The sequence below is a fragment of the Somniosus microcephalus genome, chromosome 9, assembly GCF_052327205.1.
Source record: "Somniosus microcephalus isolate GS21.2 chromosome 9, FLI_Smic_1.0, whole genome shotgun sequence".
Taxonomy (NCBI): Eukaryota; Metazoa; Chordata; class Chondrichthyes; order Squaliformes; family Somniosidae; genus Somniosus; species Somniosus microcephalus.
In genome coordinates, this window is record NC_140995.1 from 169850203 (window position 1) to 169872012 (window position 21810).

Consider the following 21810-nt stretch of genomic DNA (forward strand, 5'->3'; position numbering starts at 1 on the left):
CATACGTGGCCCAATCTTCCACATCGGAATCGAAATCGTTGATGTTACCACGCTTAGGCATCTTCACAATCTTTCTGCGAAACAACAACGAATTTTTCTTTAACTTTTTTTTTTAAATGGTGGTTTCCCGCGCTTATCTTCTTCCCCGCCTCCGAGAATAGCGGTTTCCCGCGCTTGTCTTCTTCCCCGCCTAACTGGCGGCTTCCCGCGTTTCTTCCTCTGGCGGGAGGGGTAAGCTTTGCCCTCGGGCGACGACCGCTGACTTTCGGTTTATTCTGAAGCGCGAGAACAGCTGATTGAGTTCCTTGTTCCCTTTCCCGACAGGGGCAACCGGGCGCTGGGGACAACCAGTTGGCGGCGGACAGTTCCAGCTCTTGGTCCTTTGCGGAAAGCTGCTGTAAGCCGCTGGGCAGAAATCTCGCTCGGTCTCCCTCGCTCGGTCCCGTTCCCCCCTCGCTCGGACTCTGTCTCTCCCGCTCGCTCGGTCTCCCTCGCTCTCCTGCTCACTCGGGCTCTGTCTCTCCCGCTCGCTTGGGCTCTGTCTCTCCCTCAGCGGTTTTCAATCTTGCCTCCCAGCCCTCTCGCAGTCCGGTCCTTTCCTCCCCCGGCTGCGGCTGAGTTCTCCGCGGTTTTATTTATTTATTATTTTTTTTATTACCTCCCGCGCCTTACGATCCCGGTCGCAGCGCCTCGCGGTCTCGGTAGCGGCCCGGCCTTTTTCACCGGTCGCGGTCGAGCTGTCTCACGATGCTGTTGCGTCTCCCAGCCCGCTTGTAGCCCGGTCTCTCACACCGGCTGCGTTCCCGCTTGTAGCCCGGTCTCTCACACCGGCTGCGTTCCCGCTTGTACCGCGGCTTCCGTGCCCTACGCTGCCCCAGTCTCAGCGCCTCTGGCCCCGACTTCTGTCCGGCTCCTTTCCCCGGCCGTGGTCGAGTTCACCGCCCTTATATCCTCCGTTTCTTTTTATTTTCTCCCCTACTCACAGTCAACGTGGCCGACTTGCTTCTCGTCGCTGATCGGCTCACTCACCACCATGATAGAAGGGATGATCACTGCCTGTTGCTGATGGAAGGCTTCGTGTCAGAATTCTTCCTTCTTCCTTGCTCTGCAGACTCGAGTCTTCTCTCAGCAGAATGACGAGGGCGGATGCCTCTTCTCGACGCTCGTTAACTGCTTCGGATGTATCTCTGCCGCAGGGTAAGATCGAACTCGTCGCCACTGTAAAGTCTGTGTGTTATATTGCGAATTACTACACAGACCACAAGAGTAAACTTTAACAGGACTTTACTATTCGAAGGTCAGGGCGGAACTGCCCAATAAATCATTACACAGCACTTATATACCGGTGTGGTCACCGCCGGTATTACAGTATACAGCAGCCAAGATAAAGTAGTGCAACCCCTAAAATAGTTCTCTTAAAGGTGGACGGTTACATACAATAGTTCTCTTAAAGGTAGAACGGTTACATACACTACAAGTATAAGCCCAATCGACACAATCTCTCCTCATACGTCATTCCTGCCATCCCAGGTATGAGCCTGGTGAATCTTCGCTGCACTCCTTCCATGGCAAGAACGTCCTTCCTCAGGTAAGGCGACCAAAACTGCACACAATACTCAAGGTGTGGTCTCACCAAGGCCCTGTACAACTGCAGCAAGACATCCTTGACTGACTCAGGATGAGAAGAAAAGGCAACATGGGAGACTCCAAAACACAAAGAATTACAACAATCCCAATGGAGGTCAAAAGACAAAGAAAACAGACAGCAAGAATCAAACAGTGATGGTTTTACATGATCAAACTATAAGAGGCTTTCTCATTTTAAAAATAAAGCTTCAAATTTGAAAAACATTGAAATGTTAAGATTCTGCCAAATTTCCAGCGGTTCAGATACTGGTTTATCCTTTATCTTATGAATTTACTAATAATAACCTTTCTGGGCCATGAGGAAGCAGAGCCACCATCAGCTGCTATCGCTGCCTTTATTTAAGTGTTGTGTGTGTGTACTGCCACCTAGTGATAGATAACAGCACAAGGCAAATTCTGATGAAGCACAGATAAAGTAAGGGAGGAGCCATCACTCAGTCAAGTTCAAAACATTTCCAAAATAATTAGCCATCAGAACTTCCATTAATATTAAGTGAAGTATGCAAGGTTTCAGTGCAGATCAATCTAGACTTTCGAAAAACTTATGCAGAGAGAGAGAGAGGTGACATGTGCTGCGCTTAGTGTGAGTTTACAGCAAAGGAGGAGTGTTTGCTCACCGTCCTATCCTCTCTCAGTAAAGAGCAGTGTGAGATGCGGAGAACGAAGAACAAATGAAAAGTTAAAAACCAGGATAAAAAATAGAGATGAATTTTTTCTAAAGTATCACTAACCATTGAGGGGCTGGGTTACACAGGTGAGTACGGTTGTCGAGGGATCAGACGAGATGTCACATGGAGCTCCACAGACTGTAACGGTGCTGTTTGAAGGAGAAAACCCAGTTCCTTGTATTGTCACTTGACCTCCGTCAAGACAGCCTACAACAAAGCATAGTTGGATAACTTGTTTTCAGGTCATTGCTATAATTTGATTTGGATTCAGTTATTATATTGCAAAATCCTGATGGCTGATTTTAACCCTACCCACCTGACAAAAACTGGGCAGATGGGCAGTTAAAATCCCCCAGGGTAGGTACTTTCCCTGGAGCCTGCGGGGGCTGATCTACCGGGATGTTTATCGCAGGCGTCAAGACAGCCCAAAGCCTGCTGAGTCCATTTAAACATATGCATGTTGGGTCTCGATGAGGTCATCAGAACCCAGCTACAATTTTTACTAGTGGGCCTGAGCGGGAAACAGCAGTGAGTTTACTGGCAGGCCTGCCCACCAAGGAACCAGATCAGGGCCAGAATATAAGTTTACATTTTTTTTAATGTCCTTGTGGGGCCAGGATGAGGAGCAGCAGTGCCCCTCCATACCCCACAAGGAAATCTTGCCTTGCCACGATTGCCCCCCCACCCATCCCCGCCGACGGGCAGGACCCTCGCGGTTTAGACCGGCGGCCAATCCCTCGCACGTACCTGCTCCTGACGGCCAGTCTCCAGGGCACCCATTATTGCACCGCCTCCCACCATGAATGGCTTGGAACATAAGAACATAAGAAATAGGAGCAGGAGTAGGCCATTTGGCCCTTCGAGCCTGCTCCGCAATTCAATAAGATCATGGCTGATCTTCTACCTCAACTCCACTTTCCTGCACTATCTCCATATCCCTTGATTCCCTTAATATTCAAAAATCTATCGCTCTCTGTCTTGAATATACTCAACGACTGAGCCTCCACAGCCCTCTGGGGTAGAGAATTCCAAAGATTCACCACCCTCTGAGTGAAGAAATTTCTCCTCATCTCAGTCCTAAATGGCCGACCCCTTATTGTGAGACTGTGACCCCTGGTTCTAGACTCCCCAGCCAGGGGAAACATCCTCCCTGCATCTACCCTGTCAAGCCCTGTAAGAATTTTGTATGTTTCAATGAGATCACCTCTCATTCTTCTAAACTCTCGAGAATATAGGCCTAGTCAACTCAATCTCTCCTCATAGGACAATCTCCCCATCCCAGGAACCAGTCTGGTGAACCTTTGTTGCACTTCCTCTACAGCAAGTATATCCTTCCTTAGGTAAGGAGACCAAAACTGTACAAAGTACTCCAGGTGTGGTCTCACCAAGGCCCTATATAATTGTAGTAAGACGTCTTTACTCTTATACTCAAATCCTTTTGTAATAAAGGCCAACATACCATTTGCTTTCCTAATTGCTTGCTGTACCTGCATGTTAACTTTCAGTGATTTGTGTACAAGGACACCCAGGTCCCTCTGAACACCAACATTTCCCAATCTCTCACCATTTAAAAAATACACTGATTTTCTATTTTTCTTACCAAAGTGGATAACATCACATTTCTCCACATTATATTCCATTTGCCATGTTCTTGCCCACTCGCTTAACCTGTCTATATCCCCTTGCAGTCTCTTTGCATCCTCCTCACAACTTACATTCCCACCTAGCTTTGTATCATCAGCAAACTTGGATATATTACATTTGGTCCCCTCATCCAAATCATTGATATAGATTGTGAATAGCTGAGGCCCAAGCACTGATCCTTGTGGTACCCCACTTGTTACAGCCTGCCAACCAGAAAATGACTCGTTTATTCCTGCTCTCTGTTTTCGACTGGCAGCATTTAAATGAGGCCCGAGGAGGGTAAAATAGCTTGGGCCACATTTTTGATGCAACGGGTGAGTTTTACAATTTCATCAAATCTTACCCACTGAAAACTGGTGCCTGGTTACAATTGGGACCCAGGTCTTTTCTGACCAATTCAATCTAATCCTGTTGCTGGACCACATTTGGCTGGTTGTAAAGCAATATTGGGGAGCTAAAGTGTTTATAAAATCTGAAAAGTGAATATTGCAGATTAGATTTTTCTACCTTAGGGTTGAATCCTATCAGGGGACGAGTCCCTTACATATGATTTTTAAATTCAAAAATGCACAATTTTTATGAGAGTCTAGTGGGCAGTATTGGTTAGCTAATTGTAAATTTATTGGTGATTTTTAATAACTTAGATGGAGGGTGATATATTGTACATTAGAGTATTGAGAAGGGGGAACAATTCTTCGCCTGTGCTTCCAATGTTCACTGCGAGCTTCTGTCATGGAACTACACATTGCCAGCCCCTGATTTTTCTGTCCATTAACTTTAATGGACCTGCAGAATTTTTACCCCGATGTGCCTTTAAAACAATAAAAGGTTTAGTGCTGCCACATTAATTCAGACCCCCATCTCCTGCTTTCTGGTTCACTCCCCAAGGCAAAAGCAGGGTGTAAAATATGAAAAATATTTTTTCTCATGGCAAATCCTATTTGTGTCATGAAATGGAATTCACGCAGAGTTTTGCTTGGAGGCAGGAATTTATGAGAACCCTGGCCAAAGAGGTCAGAACTTACATTTCTTCAACTGCACTTGAAGCTGTGCTCTCCTTTCAGAATGATCTTGTGGATGGTTCCACTCATAGAGGCTGATAATCCCACTCATCAGTGCCCAAAGCATGGCCTGCTTAGCAGCCAATGTTCAGTATTGCATTGTAATGTGCAGCCAAAGAGTTTCTAGCGCTGAGCGCCTGCTCACCTACAGGGTAGGTCTTGACCTTGTGCCATTGTGTAAAATGGGTGATCGCGAGTCTGCAGCCCGTTTTACATCTCTCCCGATTTTTATTTCCATTGACTTCAATGGAGAAGCTGTAAAACACGCTGCCGACTTGCTATCGCCCGTTTTACATTATTGCACAAGTCTATATCTGCTAGGCTCAATAGAGGCCAAAAAAGATCCTAATTGGAGCAAAGCCCCACAGTGGCCTGGCTATTAATGGGGAGGCAGGAGGGTGCGGGAGAGTGTGGGGAAAAACCCGGCAAGGCTGGGGACGTGGAGATTATTTTACATAACCTGCAGCCGTCTCTTGCCCAACAGCCGGCCAAATTGACAGCTGGCTGGCAGACAGTAGCGCATTCAAGCAGCAGGAGGCCGCAGACAGAGCCCCGTGGTGACGGTCCCGGGAAGTTAATGGGAGGTCTTGCCATGACCAGGGGGGGCATTCCTTCCCCTACTGGCCCACAAGGAAACCTGAAAAATAATTTGAAAACTTGCCTACTAGGCTTCTTCTGGCCCAGGATCCAGCTCCCGGCAGGTTTTGTCTGATGAGGGAACTAACACTGACCCCCCACTCAGGCCTCTGGTGGAAATTGCAGATCAGGTCCCGATGCCAGCATCCGACCCGGTCCGCATATTTAAAGTAGGACCCCATTTCCTTCCTGCTGATGTCCTGCTCGCCTGCTCAAAAGAATAGGTTAACATGGGGACACGGCGGGAAGGAAACGGGATTAGATGGGGTAAGTGACTCCCATTATTTTAACTGGCACCCACCCAGTTTCCACCACATGGGGGCAATTAAAACCGGGGCCATCTGGAGCCTCTTAACCGCACCCTCGATACTTTAGCACTGGCATAAAATGTGCAACACAAGGGCGGCTCCTTTCCCCACATTCAACCTCAGTGCTTAAAGTTACTTGCTGCAAGTAAGTGCTATATAGTTTTTGAATTATTCTCTGCTTCTTTGTTGTGCAGTTGTTTAGCTGCTTTTTATTTACTTTGATGTTTAGCTGTTTTGCCAGAAACAAACTTACTGTGATATTCTTAAAGCTGCATTTCATTGGCTAACTCTCCCTGTTTTGTACTTACATTTTGTACTGCTTATATGGGTATCTCGCTTGTCATCACTCTGGATTCACAATTTGGGGCAGAGGAGAAGGATTAGAGGTGGTTTGACAGTGAGATGCATTTGCACCTTATATTTACTCAATTAGGACCTATCCTTATGCAATTACCCATGTTTACAGGGCCAGACTATCGTACCAGGATTTGCTCAAAGGCACCTGCATGCGGAAACTATAATTCCCAAAGGAGGTCATCACAGGACTATAGATAATCTTGCACCCAAACCTGGGAACCACCTCCAGGACAGGAACAGCTCTGTCAGTGGATGCGAAGGTAATGGCTGCATTTAACTTTTGCACAGCGGGTTCATTTCAGGCAACTATGGGAGAGGTCTGCTACATCTCCCAGACTTCAGTGTACACTTGCGCCTTGCAGATCACAGATGCCTTATTCGCAAGTCCCAGTGAGTTCATCAGTTTCTATTTGGAATATATCCTGCATCATGAAAGTACTCTCCACTTCTACCAATGTGGTTGGATTCCCAAGAGCGGCATCGACTGAACTCATGTGACCATACATATCCCTACCCCTAAAAGCCATTTCATTCTTGAGCAGAATGGACTACTACTGCCTGATTGTGCATTGCAATCTTTTACATTCAATATAAATGTGGATGTTTACTTACCAAAACTTGGATTGAAGGAGGTAATTGTAAGTTCAATCATAATCATCAAACTGGAGGTGGCCCATCCCTTGAGGACATCAAAACCTTTCACCTGATATTCACCTGCGGGAAGCAAGGGAATCTGACAATTAAAAGTAGATGAATTGGACGTCAGGTTCATACAAATATTCTCACCAATTAAAATCTGTACTCTACGCATATCTGAAGAGAAACCAGAGGTATTCAAGGACAAAACTGAGTTTTCAAGGGGCATCAACCAAAGCAGTACTGGAGTGTAGTCTTCTATGTAGTATATTTCATTGCTCAAAAGGTATATTCCATCAATTTCCACGGTTACAGTTGCTGTCCCATTTCCTGGTGGAACGATACAGAGAACTGTTTTGTAACTGATGTTAGAAATGGTGCAGTTGTCATTGCCTATTCTTACAGCTGAGGGCACAGCCTTTCCCATCAGGGCAATGCCTTCTATTGTCAATTGTCCTCCTCCATGTATTCCAAACCTATTAGGGTAAAGGTTGAGCATTTGTGGAATTACACTAAATGTGCCAGAATTGTTGACAAAACATGCTCGTCCTCTCTCGTGGATAAAAACTGAAATGTTGTGAGTACCAGGAAAAAGAGTAGCATCCAGCTTACATTCCACAAGCCCTTCATTCACCAAAATCACATCACAGTTACTTCCATCATCCACTTGAACATCAACATCACTGGTTACATTTGTCAAGTATTGGCCACTTAAGAGCAAGGTGAAATATGTATTGTTAAATATAACAGTCACACTGTCCAGAATAGGTGTCCATTCTTCACTGATGCTGATAGAACACGCCCCATCACATACGCTGGTCATTAAGTTGACAACAGCAGTGACATTTAGGCTGTGATATACATTGGATGGCTGGCCAAAGACCTCAGTGGTTCTGATATCACATATAATTGCACTATAATTGGCACTCTGTACATCACAAGTGTGTTTAGCTCCTAAAGGCACTTCAACAGAACCACGAGCAGACTGTAGGGCAAAACCTGATATGGTTAACAATGTTCCACCACAAAGTGAAGCATAGGATGGTGAGATGCTGCTAATTGCTGGTATCACAGTGTAATCTTTGATTTCTGACAATATTATGGCATATCCCAGCTTGCTATGTAGAACTCTGATTGGGAAACTCCCTGCCTCCAGCTCCTCTAAGGTGCAGTTCAGTGAGTTGCCATCTGTGTCCTCTAAGATCTGAAGCTCACAATGGGAATCACCCCAAAAAATGGTCGAATTTTCCAAATCAGTTCCTTCTAAGTTGAACACAATATTTCCACTTGCAGTCTCTATGCTAATGTTGGTTATTTGAGGTGTTGAGTTGCTTTGGTAGCTGTACACAAAGGAATTGCTATTGTTGTAGAATAGTAGTCTATTTTCAGATGAAATGTTACTAATTGTAACTGTCACAGTAGCCCGAAGGTCCTCAGGATCAACATTAGGCCTGTTTGTAACTGGTGGGGTCCAGCACTCGATCCTCTCCTCTGTTGAGTTTATGATGTCACAGACCGATGAATTTAGGAGAACAGTAATCAGCGATGAATTAGCACTGAATCCATGTCCACTTATTGTAAGGATTGTTCCACCTGTCCAAACAACAAAACAAATAAAACACACATCAGAGCAAATCCTATCAATAGGTTACAAATAAATAGCATGACTATTATACAATATTACAGCTATCCATAAATTGGGATACCTTAACATAAATAAAAAAGTGCCATTAAACCAAATTATATTAAACCAAATTTAGACTTTCCCACTGATGCAACATTAGTAGTCCCAACATTGTGTGATATTCCTTTCTGCTACAATTAGAAGGTGTGCCAGGTTTTCTGTTAATGTAGATTAAAATAGAGTTCAAACGGGACTTTCCCCATCACTTCTTCTGCATTCATTGTCACCATTGAAAAAACAAAAACAAACTGGCAGAAGCAGAAAAAAGATGCCATTTCATTTCATTCATTCTCAGGATATGGGTGTCGCTAGCAAGGCCAGCATATATTGTTCATCCCGCATTCCCCTTGAGAAGATGGTGATGGGCTTTTACTTGAACCGCTGCAGTCCATGTGCTGAAGGTACACAGTGCTCTTAGGTAGAGAGTTCCAGGATTTTGACCCAACAACGATGAAGAATCGGCGATATATTTCCAAGTCAGCATGGTGTGTGTCTCGGAGGTGATGATGTTCCCAGGCAACTGCTGCCCTTGTTGTTCTAGTTGGTGTAGGTCGCGGGTTTGGGAGGTGCTGCCGAAGAAGCCTTGGCAAGTTGTTGCAGTGCATCCTGTAGATGGTACACACTGCAGCCACAGTTATTTGGTGATGGAGGGAGTGAACGTTTAAGGTGGCGGATGGGGTGCTGACCAAGCGGATTGCTTTGTCCTGGATGGTGTCGAGCTTCTTGGGTGTTGCTGAGCTGCACCTATTCAGGCAAGTGGGAAGTATTCCATCACACTCCTGACTTGTGCCTTGTTGGTGATGGAGAGGCTTTGGAGAGTCAGGAAGTGAGCCACCTAGAAGAATAAGGGCAGCAGGTGTGCCTGATCACCATCACCTCCAAGTTCCCCTCCAAGATACACACCATTTCGACTCGGACATATATCACTGTTCCTTCATCGTTGCTGGGTCAAAATCCTGAAACTCCCTACCTTAGTATTATGAGTGTACCTTCACACATGGCCTGCGTCAGTTCAAGAAGGTGGCTCACCACCACCACCACCAACAACAACTTCTATTGATATAGCGCTTTTAACATAGTAAAACTTCCCAAGGCGCTTAACAAGAGCGATATCAATAAAAAACATTTTGGACACCCTGCCACAAAAAGAGCTATCAGGGCAGATGACTAAAAGCTTGATCAAAGGGGTAGGTTTTAAGGAGCATCTTAAAAGAGGAGAGAGAGGGAGAGAGGTGGAGAGGTGTAGGGAGGGAATTCCATAACTTAGAGCCAAGACAGCTGAAAGCATGGCCACTAAAGATGGAGCGATTAAAATCAGGGATGCGCAAGAAGCCAGAATTGGAAGACTGCAGAGATTTCGGAGGGTTGCAGGGCAGGAGGAGGTTACGGAGATAGGGAGGGGCGAGGCCATGGAGGGATTTGAAAACAAGGATGAGGCTAATAAAATTGAGGCATTGTCCAACTGAGAGCCAGTGAAGGTCAGCAAGCACAGGGGTGATAGGTGAACGCGATTTGGAGCGAGTTAAGATACGGGCAGCAGATCTTTGGATGACCACAAGTTTATGTAGGGTAGAAGATGGCAGGCTGGCCAGGAGAGCATTGGATAGTCAAGTCTAGAGGTAACAGAGGCATGGATGAGCTGAGGCAGGTTTGGAGTCGAGCGATGTTACGGAGGTGGAAGTAGGCAGTCTTGGTGATGGAGTGGATATGGGGCCGGAAGCTCATCTCCGGGTCAAATACAACACCAAGGTTGTTCAGCTTAAGACAGTTGCCAGGGATGGAAACAATGGTCAGGGAACGGAGTTTGTGGCAGGGACCAAAGACAATGGCTTCAGTCTTCCAAATACTTAGTTGGAGGAAATTTCTGCTCATCCAAAATAACAACAGAAAACGCTGGAAAAACTCAGCAGGCCAGGGCAGCATCCGTGGAGAGAAAAACAGAGTTAACGTTTCAGGTCGATGACCCTTCATCAGAACTAGAATAAAGCAGGAGAGGGAATAGATTTTAAAGCAAAATAACAACAGAAAATGCTGGAAAAACTCAGCAGGCCAGGCAACATCTGTGGAGAGAGAAACAGAGTCAACGCTTCAGGTCAAAGACCCTTCGTCAGGACTGGAAAAAAAGGAGGAAATGAAACAGATTAAGAAGCAAGTTTGGGGGCTGGGAAATGGGGGAGGGGATGAAAGAACAAAAGGGAAGGTCTGGGAGGGGTGAGGTAACATTAAGAGATATTCAAGGCGAACAAAGTTGAAGAGCCAAACGGAGATCCCGTCGAAGAGAAGAGCAGAGCTTCTTCAAGGTGGGCACTCCTAGAAGAGAGATGGCAGTGAACCAAACACTAATACGATAGCAAAATATCATTTCCCAGTCCCCAAACTTGCTTCTTAATCTGTTTCATTTCCTGCTTTTTTCTCAGTCCTGACGAAGGGTCTTCGACCTGAAACGTTGGCTCTGTTTCTCTCTCCATGGATGTTGCCTGGCCTGCTGAGTTTTTCCAGCGTTTTCTGTTGTTATTTTGGATTTCCAGCATCCGCAGTATTTTGCTATCGATTTTAAAGCAAGTTGGGGGCTGGGAAAAGGGGGAGGGGATGAAAGAACAAAAGGGAAGGTCAGTGATAGGATAGAAAGCAGGAGAGATAAAGAGACATTAAGAGATACTGAACAGGTAAAGGAACAAAGGATGGCTCAAGATGAAGTGTGAATGGCGCTGGCAGAATGATGGACAGCTGCCATGTGGGAGGGAAGAAAAAAGGTGTGGATTAAAAAAATAATTAATTATATAAAATATATATATATGTGATAGGGGCCAAGGTTATGATCTGAAATTGTTGAACTCTATGTTGAGTCCAGAGGGCTGTAAAGTGCCTAATTGAAAGATGAGGTGCTGTTCCTCGAGCTTACGCTGAGCTTCCGTGGAACAATGCAAGAGGCCGAGGACGGTGAGGTCTGAGTGGGAGTGAAGCGGAGAATTAAAGTGACAGGCCACCGGGAGCTTGGGGTCCTCCTTACAGACTGAACAGAGGTGTTCCGCAAAGCGGTCACCCAATCTGCTCATCCAATATTGGATGTCGGATAAATAGTGTGACAAATCAGAGACAGAGGAGGGGTCCAAAGAGGTGATGGTAAGATAGAGCTGAGTGTCGTCAGCATAATTGTGGAACCTGATGTTGTGTTTTCAGATGGTATTGCCAATGGGTAACATGTAGATGAGAAATAGAAGGGGGCCAAGGATAGATCCTTGGGGGACACCAGAGGTAATGGTGCAGGAGCAGGAAGAGAAGCCATTGCATGATTGTCTGGCTATGATTAGATAGATAAGAATGGAACCAAGCTAGAGCAGTTCCACCCAGTTGGACGACAAAGGAGAGATGTTGGAGGAGGGTGGTGTGATCAACTGTGTCAAAGGCTGCAGATAGTTTGAGAAGGATGAGAAAGTATAGTTTATCACCATCACAGTCACAAAGAATGTCATTTGTGACTTTGAAAATGGCTGTTTCAGTACTGTGGCCAGGTCGGAAAGCTGATTGCAGGGATTCAGACATGGAATTGAGGGAAAGAGGGGCACGCATTTGGGAAGCGACAATATGTTCAAGGACTTTGGAGAGGGAAGGGAGATTGGAGATGGGACAGTAGGTTGCAAAAACACAGGGGTCAAGGGTGGGCTTTTTGAGGAGAGGGGTGATGACAGCAGGGGGGATAGTAACCGTTAACAATATCAGCTAACATGGGGCCCAGCAAGGGAAGTTGGGTGGTCAACAGTTTGGTCGGAATAGGATCGAGGGAGCAGGAGGTGGAACCCCTGGACAAGATGAGGTCACAGAGAGAGCATTGTAGGAGATGGGATAGAATCTAGAGAAAGATGAGTTTGGGGCTAGGGCAGCGGGGAACATTTGGGGAGGTTTGTCCCGATGGGCATGGGGAACTCGGGATGGCCAATAAATGCCAGCCTGACCAGCGATGCCCATATCTCAAGAATGAATTGGAAAAAAAACATCCTGGAGGCAATTTATTTAATCCTACATGTAAATTTGCAGATGCAAGATGGTTAAGCAAAATAGTGTTCTCACCCAAAAGAGAACCACAGCAAGGTGCTATGTTATAGACTTCACTCCGATACTGGATTACGAGAGCACTTCTGAAAGATAGACAAAACAGATAAAAAAGAGATATATGGTTAACTCAAAAAAGTGCACACTGAAATCCAATGAGCAGACAGTATCATAGATTTACTGTCTGTTATCTGCAGAACACGTAATGACAGTAGAATATGACACATTTGATAGGAGAAACTGGTTTTCGTGCATATGGGAAGATTGTTTAATACTCCCTGTGACAATATTTTGGGCATCTGATTAGATATGCAAATCTAAACCAGGCATTCAAATGGTCAAAATTAAGTATCCAACTGTCTGACTGGATATTTTGAACCCGATAGGGCGATTCTCCACTGCTAAATTAAGCTGTTACTTAGTACATTCTTACTCATGTGTACAAGTTATGCAAGTCTTTTCACAAGTAACATAAGACCACGATCTCATTGCCTGTCCAGGTATTAGCTATAGATTACATGTGCGTGACTTAACATCAAATTATTTGCATGTTTAAATCAAAGGAAAATGAAAATATTGTAAGGAAAAAAATGTTAAACTCTTTTTCAAATTAGAGTTCACCCACTCTGGAATTAAAATATGTGGATGAATATCCTTTAAGGAAGTAATGTATTTATATATGTGCTTGAAAGTAAATGCTACCATTTACATTGCTTCCAAAATGTTTTACACTCGTGTGTACAGTGCTATTCTCCACCAAGCTTTACTCACCCACTACTGTTAATGTTTATACCATTGATGGACACAGAGATGTTGTACAAGCCTGGCGGAAGTGCTGGGAGGAACACACTGATGCCATCTGCAGTCTGCTCTTTGACAGTTGCCTCAGTGTCATGAACTTTGACCCCGATGTCAGCTCCAGTATACGTTGAAAGATTTGATATTTCAATAAAAAGTACCTGATCACCTTTAAAAAAAAACAAGTAGGAAAAAGTGTGATTTTTACATATAGAAATTGAGTGGCCAAGAAGCAATATTGTCCAGTTATATATTTTACCTATAAGGACACCAGATACAATTCCAAGAAAAATATTTAAATTATAATCTTCTTTGCTCTAATGAAAAGAGCCTCAGTATTCTATCACCTCAGTAAATCTCTCTTTTTATTATTTGTTCTCAGGACATAGACAATCCTGGCAAGGCCACATGTATTGCCCATCCCTAGTTGCCCTGAAAAGGTGATGGTGGTCTGTCTTCTCCTTCAACTGCAGTCCCTGTGGTGATGGTTCTCCCACAATGGCGCTAAGTAGGGAATTCCAGCGTGTTTTCCTAGTGACGATGAAGGAATAGTGGTATATTTCCAAGTCAGGATGATGCATTGGTAGTTGCAGGTGATGGTGTTCACATGGCATTGCTGCTCTTGTTCTTCGCAATGGTAGAAGTCACAGGGCTGCAAAGTGCTTTGCTGCAGACAGTGCATACTACAGCAAAGTACACCAGTGGTGGAGAGAGTAGATATTGATTTCAGCACCAGGGATGCCAATCAAGTAGACCTATTTGTCCTGAATGATGTTGAGCTTCTTGACTGTTGTTGTGCCTGCACCCAGCCAGATGAGTGGTGAGTATTCCACACTCATGAGCCTTATAGGTGGTGAAAGGATTTTAAAGGATCAGGGAGTGAGCTACTCACCCCAGAGTATCCAGCTTCTGCCCTTCTGTTGTAGCCATGACTGGTCAAGGTTCTGGTTAATGGTTATCCCCAGGATATCCCCCACTATCAACATCCTGGGGGTCACCATTAACCAGAAACTTAACTGGACCAGTCACATAAATACTGTGGCAACAAGAGCAGGTCAGAGGCTGGGTATTCTGCAGCGAGTGTCTCACCTCCTGACTCCCCAAAGCCTTTCCACCATGTACAAGGCACAAGTAAGGAGTGTGATGGAATACTCTCCACTTGCCTGGATGAGTGCCGCTCCAACAACACTCAAGAAGCTCGACACCATCCAGGACAAAACAGCCCGCTTGACTGGCACCCCATCCACCACTTTAAACATTCACTCCCTCCACCATCAGCGTACCGTGGCTGCAGTGTGTACCATCTACAAGATGCACTGCAGCAACTCGCCAAGGCTTCTTCAGCAGCACCTCCCAAACCCGCGACCTCTTCCACCTCTTCTCTTCTCTTCTCTTAGGCAGTCCCTCGGAACCAAGGATTACTTGCTTCCACATTAAAATGAGTTTGCAGGTGACTGATGAATCCAATGCGGGACCCACAGTCTTTGTCACAGGTGGGGCAGACGGTGGTTGAAGGGGCGGGTGGGTGGGGTGCTTGGGTTGATGTGCGCTCCTTGCGCTTGGCTTCCGCTTGCTCCCGGCGGAGAGACTCGAGGTGTTCAGCGCCTTCCTAGATGCTTCTCCTCCACTTTGTGCGGTCTTGGGCCAGGGATTCCCAGGTGTCGGTGGGGATGTTACACTTTTTCAAGGAGGCTTTGAGGGTATCCTTGAAGCGTTTCCTCTGCCCACCTGGGGCTCTCTTGCCGTGCCGGAGCTCCGAGTAGAACGCTTGTTTTGGGAGTCTCGTATCGGGCATGCGGACAATGTGACCCATCCATCGGAGCTGATTGAGTGTGGTCAAAGCTTCGATGCTGGGGATGTTAGCCTGAGCGAGAACACGGACGTTGGTGTGCCTATCCTGCCAATGGATTTGCAGGATCTTGCGGAGGCAGCGTTGGTGGTACCTCTCCAGTGCTTTGAGGTGCCTGCAGTACATGATCCATGTCTCTGAGACATACAGCAGGGCGGGTATCACTGCTACTCTGTAGACCATGAGCTTAGTGCCAGGTGTGAGGTCCTGGTCTTCAAACACTTTCTTCCTCAGGCGACCGAAGGCTGCACTGGCACACTGAAGGCGGTGTTGGACTTCGTCGTCTTCCACCTAGAAGGACAAGGACAGCAGGCGCATGGGAACACCACCACCTCCATGTTCCCCTCCATGTCACACACCATCCTGACTTCGAAATATATCGCCGATCCTTCATCGTCGCTGGGTCAAAATCCTGGAACTCCCTACCTAACAGCACTGTGGGTGTGCCATCACCACACGGACTGCAGCGGTTCAAGAAGGCGGCTCACCACCACCTTTTCAAGGGCAACTAGGGATGGGCAATAAATGCTGGCCTTGCCAGCGACGCCCACATCCCATAAACAAATTTTAAAAAATATTGATGGTGGGAGATTTGATAATGGTGATGCCTTTGAAAGTCGGGGGAAAGTTATGTGACGTGAATGTTAGCTGCCACTTGTCAGCCCAAGTCTGGATATTATCCAGGTCCTATCGAAGGCTGGCATGGGCTTCTTCATTATTGAAGGAGTTGTGAATTGAAACATAGAAACATAGAAACATAGACATAGAAACATAGAAGATAGGAGCAGGAGTAGGCCATTCGGCCCCTTGAGCCTGCTCCACCATTCAATGCGATCATGGCTGATCATCCAAATTCAGTACCCAGTCCCTGCTTTCTCCGCATACCCCTTGATCCCTTTAGCCTTAAGAAATGTATCCAACTCCTTCTTGAATATATTTAATGAATTGGCTTCTACTGCCTTCTGTGGTAGAGAATTCCACAGGTTCACCACTCTCTGGGTAAAGAAATTACTCCTCATCTCAGTCCTAAATGGCCTGCCCCTTATCCTTAGACTGTGACCCCTGGTTCTGGATTCCCCGACCATCGGGAACATCCTCCCTGCATCTAGTCTGTCCAGTCCTGCCAGAACTTTATAAGTTTCAATGAGATCCCCTCTCATTCTTCTAAACTCCAGTGAGTACAAGCCCAATCGACCCAATCTCTCCTCATACGTCATTCCTGCCATCCCAGGTATCAGCCTGGTGAATCTTCGCTGAACTCCTCCCATGGCAAGAATATCCTTCCTCAGATAAGGCGACCAAAACTGCACACAATACTCAAGATGTGGTCTCACCAAGGCCCTGTACAACTGCAGCAAGACATCCTTGTTCCTGTACTCGAACCCTCTTGCTATGAAGGCCAACATACCATTTGCCTTCTTAACCGCCTGCTGCACCTGCATGCTTACCTTCAGCGACTGGTGCACAAGGACACCCAGGTCTCGTTGCACTTCCCCTTCTCCCAATCTATTGCCATTCAGATAATAATCTGCCTTCCTGTTTTTGACACCAAAGTGGATAACCTCACATTTATCCACATTATATTGCATCTGCCATGCTTCTGCCCAATAACCCAACCTGTCCAAATCATCCTGGAGTTTCTCGGCATCCTCCTCGCAGCACACACGCCCACCCAGCTTTGTGTCATCTGCAAATTTGGAGATATTACATCTAGTTCCCTTGTCTAGATCATTAATATATATTGTGAATAGCTGGGGTCCAAGGACCGATCCCTACGGTACCCCACTAGTCACTGCCTGCCACTCGGAAAAAGACCCGTTTATTCCAACTCTTTGCTTTCTATCTGCCAACCAGTTCTCTATCCAAGTCAATACCTTGCCCCCAATCCCATGTGCCTTAACATTTGGGACATTTTAGAATCATTTATTTTGAACTGCACCTGTCTAATCCATCCAGTATCTAATAGTTTTGTATCCAGTTTTATGATGGTCTACTCCACAGAGGTTATTTGTTGTTTTTCTTGATGATTTGGCAGGAGGAAATTATTCATCTGAGATGTTTATTTTTGAGTTGATAAAGGTAGTTTGTCCACCAGAGGAATTCACTTTACTGATATCATTATTTCTGCAGGTCTTATGTTGCTGCAATGAGGTTTCTATATTTTTAAGATTCAACCTATCCAAATCCCAAATCACTCTAAGTTAGTCTCTCATGACTGAAGTAAACTGAGTTTGAGCATTTGTTCCCAGTAGGCACGACGATTAAGAATTATTGGGTGAATCCCAATTGCAAGTAAGTACGTAGAGTTTGCCACACTGTTGTTTTGCTTGTGCAATTGAAGTTTTTAGACTGTCGCACTCATGCCCAAGAACTGAAAGCTGCACTTAGCTGGACGAGCCAGTGAGTGTCATACAGTGTACAAACTAATATAAACTGGAAAAAATTGAAATATGCAAATCAATCTGAGTTTGTACAAATCAGACGCTGAATAAAACTTCTGAGGTCAATACTAAACTCCACAAACTGCTCACACGACAGACACAGACTGGTACAAACAACAGTGGTGAAACGGCCAAGTTATTCTTCTGAGAGCAACTTTATCCAACAAAGGAGATACTCTTTAAATTAAATTTGTATGTTAAGGTGTGATTGAACATTTAACAAAGAGTCAATGAAGCTTATCTAGAATTGTGATAGTTGCCACATATTTTACAAGTGACTATTTTATGTGCTGGTAAAGTTTCACATGCTTTATAAAAAATATACTGAGGCGCATCCCCACTCCCCACCCCTGTGAGTTTTGTCGTTAAGATTCACAAGCTGTACATTTAGACCACTAATTTAATTCTGTTCTGGTGCTCTTATTATAGTTGTACAATGTCAGTATTGATCTCTCACTCTGCAGGAAGAGAATGCTGGTAAGGACAGTAATTCAAAGTATTGCCTGGGACAGAAGGGGCACTCTCTTCATGAACAGTGTTTGGCAAAGATTCATTTTGTTTATTTCTACAAATATGGCACAATATGTTGCATTAAAATGCATCATGAGTAACTTGCACATGACGTCACTCTGAGGAAAATACTACACTTCTTCTGGTCCTTTTCCCACCACAGACAAAACCATCAAATAATTTGTCAGGAAACAGGGGCAGTTTTAACATCTAAACCCGTGTCACACCTACAGCATCTTTGATTCTTTTTCACAAAATTACAAGAGATAATTAGGCAAAGGATTATGTTGACAGGACGCACAAATAAAGGAAATATATAACGCAGCTTAAGCTTTTTGTTAACAAAGGTCAGAAATTCACAGTTCAGTCAAAAATGAAGGCCACACCTGCTATGTTGCTGCAGTTCCTGCTGAGAGACAAAATAACTGGATTGAGGGCTGGGTCATAGCTGAAAGCATGCGGTGAAACTGTTGTTTCATTTCCAACCATAACAGTAATATTCACAAGACCATCCTCCCACTGACGCTGAAAGAAATACAGAACACGGTTAGATCACATAACTGTGCTGACTGCCGTGTGTCCAGTGCTGATCTGCAGTGGATTCAATGTAGCACATGACTGTACTGAGTGCTGTTCTTCAGCATGTCTAATGGAGTGATACAGTATATCCAGTATTGTGCTACAGGGTTTTCAGGATAGTGGTGCAGCTGTCATGTTATAATTATTATATTGAAATCTGAACCTAAAGACAAACTACTTGTATAGAATGACCAGATAAAAATTAGCCCTGGCAATAAATTCATATCTTGGAATTGAACCTGCTGCATGTTATTATTATTTAGAATATATAATTCTCCCCTGTCTTGACCCACCATGAGGTACAGTTCCACAGGTGTCAGCATTTTCTGCCATGCCTTATCCTGGTGCCCATTTTTCATGTGTGATCCTTGGGAATAAGCACTGGTACGATATTCAACAGTGGAGGCCACTCAGTCAAACCAAATGCTCTCCTCACCCAGTGACCTTGGGCGGAATTTTCTGGGGGGTCAGTGGGCGCAATCGGTGGTGGGTCGGGTGGAAAAATGTTTTTTTTTGACAATGGGTCGGGACCCGGCTGTCAACCCACATTTTACCAAATGTCAGGTCTGCCAGCGCTGAGCAGATCTGACACGCAACGGTGGGGGAGGCAATTGAAATCATTCGTGGCTTGCTTACAGCCACTTAACAATGCTTTTTTCCCAGCTTTTTGATTTTGACAGATCACCCACCGGTTTCCCGCTGTGTCTAGACCTCGGCTGTGAAGCTGAGGCAGGAGGTCACTTGCCATTGAATCAGCTGATGAGGTGACAGCTTCAAATGTCAAGTCAAAGCTTCCAGCTGATTCAGATATATTCCCTTAGCCACTAGCTTCCCTAAACTACATTTCCATTGCAGATTCAAAATGCTGCAAGTCTTTACACAAGTCTCCATCCAGCCTGACCTCATTACCTTTCCCACATTGACAGATTGCTTCTGTCATCTCTACTTCACCTGCCATCTATTCCATCAGCATCGGTGCCCTTGAAACTCTCTCACTTTGGTCCTCAGAATCCCACCACGATCAGCCCCAACATCAGCAGCACCAGGCACACCAGTATCAGCAACAATAACACCAACCTTCTCTGCAATCACCTGATGCTGCACAGGACACAGGGCATCAGCACCTGACCACATTGCTGCTTGGGAGGCCAGGGATGGCCTCACCATGGCAAGATTTACTTCACTTTACGTTGTACACCCTGGCTGCCACATAATGCACCAGGTTGGCACCACCCCATCACCAACACCATAAAGCATCCCTACAATGCCCAAGCCATTCCTTTCACACTCAGTTAATTAAATAAATCTGGAATTAAAAGCTAGTATCAGTAATGGTAACTATGAAATTATTGGATTGTCGTACAAATGCATCTAGTTCACTAATGTCCTTTGGGAAGGAAATCTGCCGTCCTTACCTGGTCTGGCCTATATGTCACTCCAGACCCACAGCAATGTGGTTGACTCTTAACTGCCCTCTGAAATGGACTAGCAAGCCACTCAATTGTAACAAACTGCTATGAAACACAGCAACAAGAATAGAACCAGACAGACCTCACGGCATCGACCTCAGCACCGGCTACAGACACAGCAACGGCACACCCGGTCGACCCTGCAAAGTCCTCCTCACCAACATCTGGGGACTTGTACCAAAATTGGGAGAGCTGTCCCACAGACCAGTCAAGCAACAGCCTGGCATAGTCATACTCACAGAATCATACCTTTTAGCCAATGTCCCAAACTCCTCCATCACCATCCCTGGGTATGTCCTGTCCCACTGGCAGGACAGACCCACCAGAGTTGGCAGCACAGTGGTATACAGTCAGGAAGGAGTGGCCCTGGGAGTCCTCAACATTGACTCTGGACCCCATGAATTCTCATGGCTTCAGGTCAAGCATGGGCAAGGAAACCTCCTGCTGATTACCACCTACCACCCTCACTCAGCTGATGAATCAGTTCTCCTCCATGTTGAACACCACTTCGAAGAAGCACTGAGAGTAGCAAGGGCACAAAGTGTACTCTGGGTGGGGGACTTCAATTTCCATCACCAAGAGTGGCTCAGTAGCACCACTACTGACTGAGCTGGCCGAGTCCTGAAGGACATAGCTGCCAGTCTGGGCCTGCGACAGGTGGTGAGAGAACCAACACAAGGGAAAAACCTACTTGACTTCGTCCTCGCCAATCTACCTGTCACAAATACATCTGCCCATGACAGTATTAGTAGCAGTGACCACCGCACAGTCACTGTGGAGACAAAGTCCCGTCTTCACACTGAGAACACCCTCCATCGTGTTGTGTGGCACTACCACCGTACTAAATGGGATAGATTCAGAACAGATCTAGCAGCTCAAAACTGGGCATCCATGAGGCGCTGTGGGCCATCAGCAGCAGCAGAATTGTATTCCGCCACAATCTGTAACCTCATGGCCGGGCATATCCCTCACTCTACCATTACCATCAAGCCAGGGGACCAACCCTGGTTCAATAAGGAGTGTAGAAGAGCATGCCAGGAGTAGCACCAGGCATACCTAAGAATGAGGTGCCAACCTGGGGAAGTTGCAACACAGGACTACATGCATGATAAAAAGTGGAAGCAGCATGCTATAGACAGGGCTAAGCGATCCCACAATCAATGGATCAGATCAAAGCTCTGTAGTCCTGTCACATCCAGTCGTGAATGGTGGTGGACCATTAAACAACTAATGGGAGAAGGAGGCTCCATGAATATCCACATCCTCAATGATGGTGGAGCCCAGCACGTGAGTGCAAAAGACAAGGCTGAAGAAGCGTTTGCAACCATCTTCAGCCAGAAGTTCCGAGTGGATGATCCATATTGGCCTCCTCCTGAGGTCCCCACCATCACAGAAGCCAGTCTTCAGCCAATTCAATTCACTCCACGTGACATCAAGAAACGGCTGAGCGCACTGGATACAGCAAAGGCTATG

At 45.7% G+C, this 21810-nt stretch overlaps 1 protein-coding gene across 1 annotated transcript in view; it reads right to left on the bottom strand.

The window, feature by feature from the left end:
- The window catches only part of LOC147112824 (fibrocystin-like), a 610710-nt gene that overhangs the window by 543824 nt on the left and 45076 nt on the right, over positions 1-21810 (bottom strand). The window contains exons 8-10 of the mRNA XM_085998227.1: positions 13463-13658; positions 12710-12777; positions 6934-8550 (exon numbers count right to left, since the gene is read on the bottom strand). Coding sequence (XP_085854353.1) covers positions 6934-8550; positions 12710-12777; positions 13463-13658 — 1881 coding nt within the window. The remainder of the gene's footprint in view (positions 1-6933; positions 8551-12709; positions 12778-13462; positions 13659-21810) is intronic.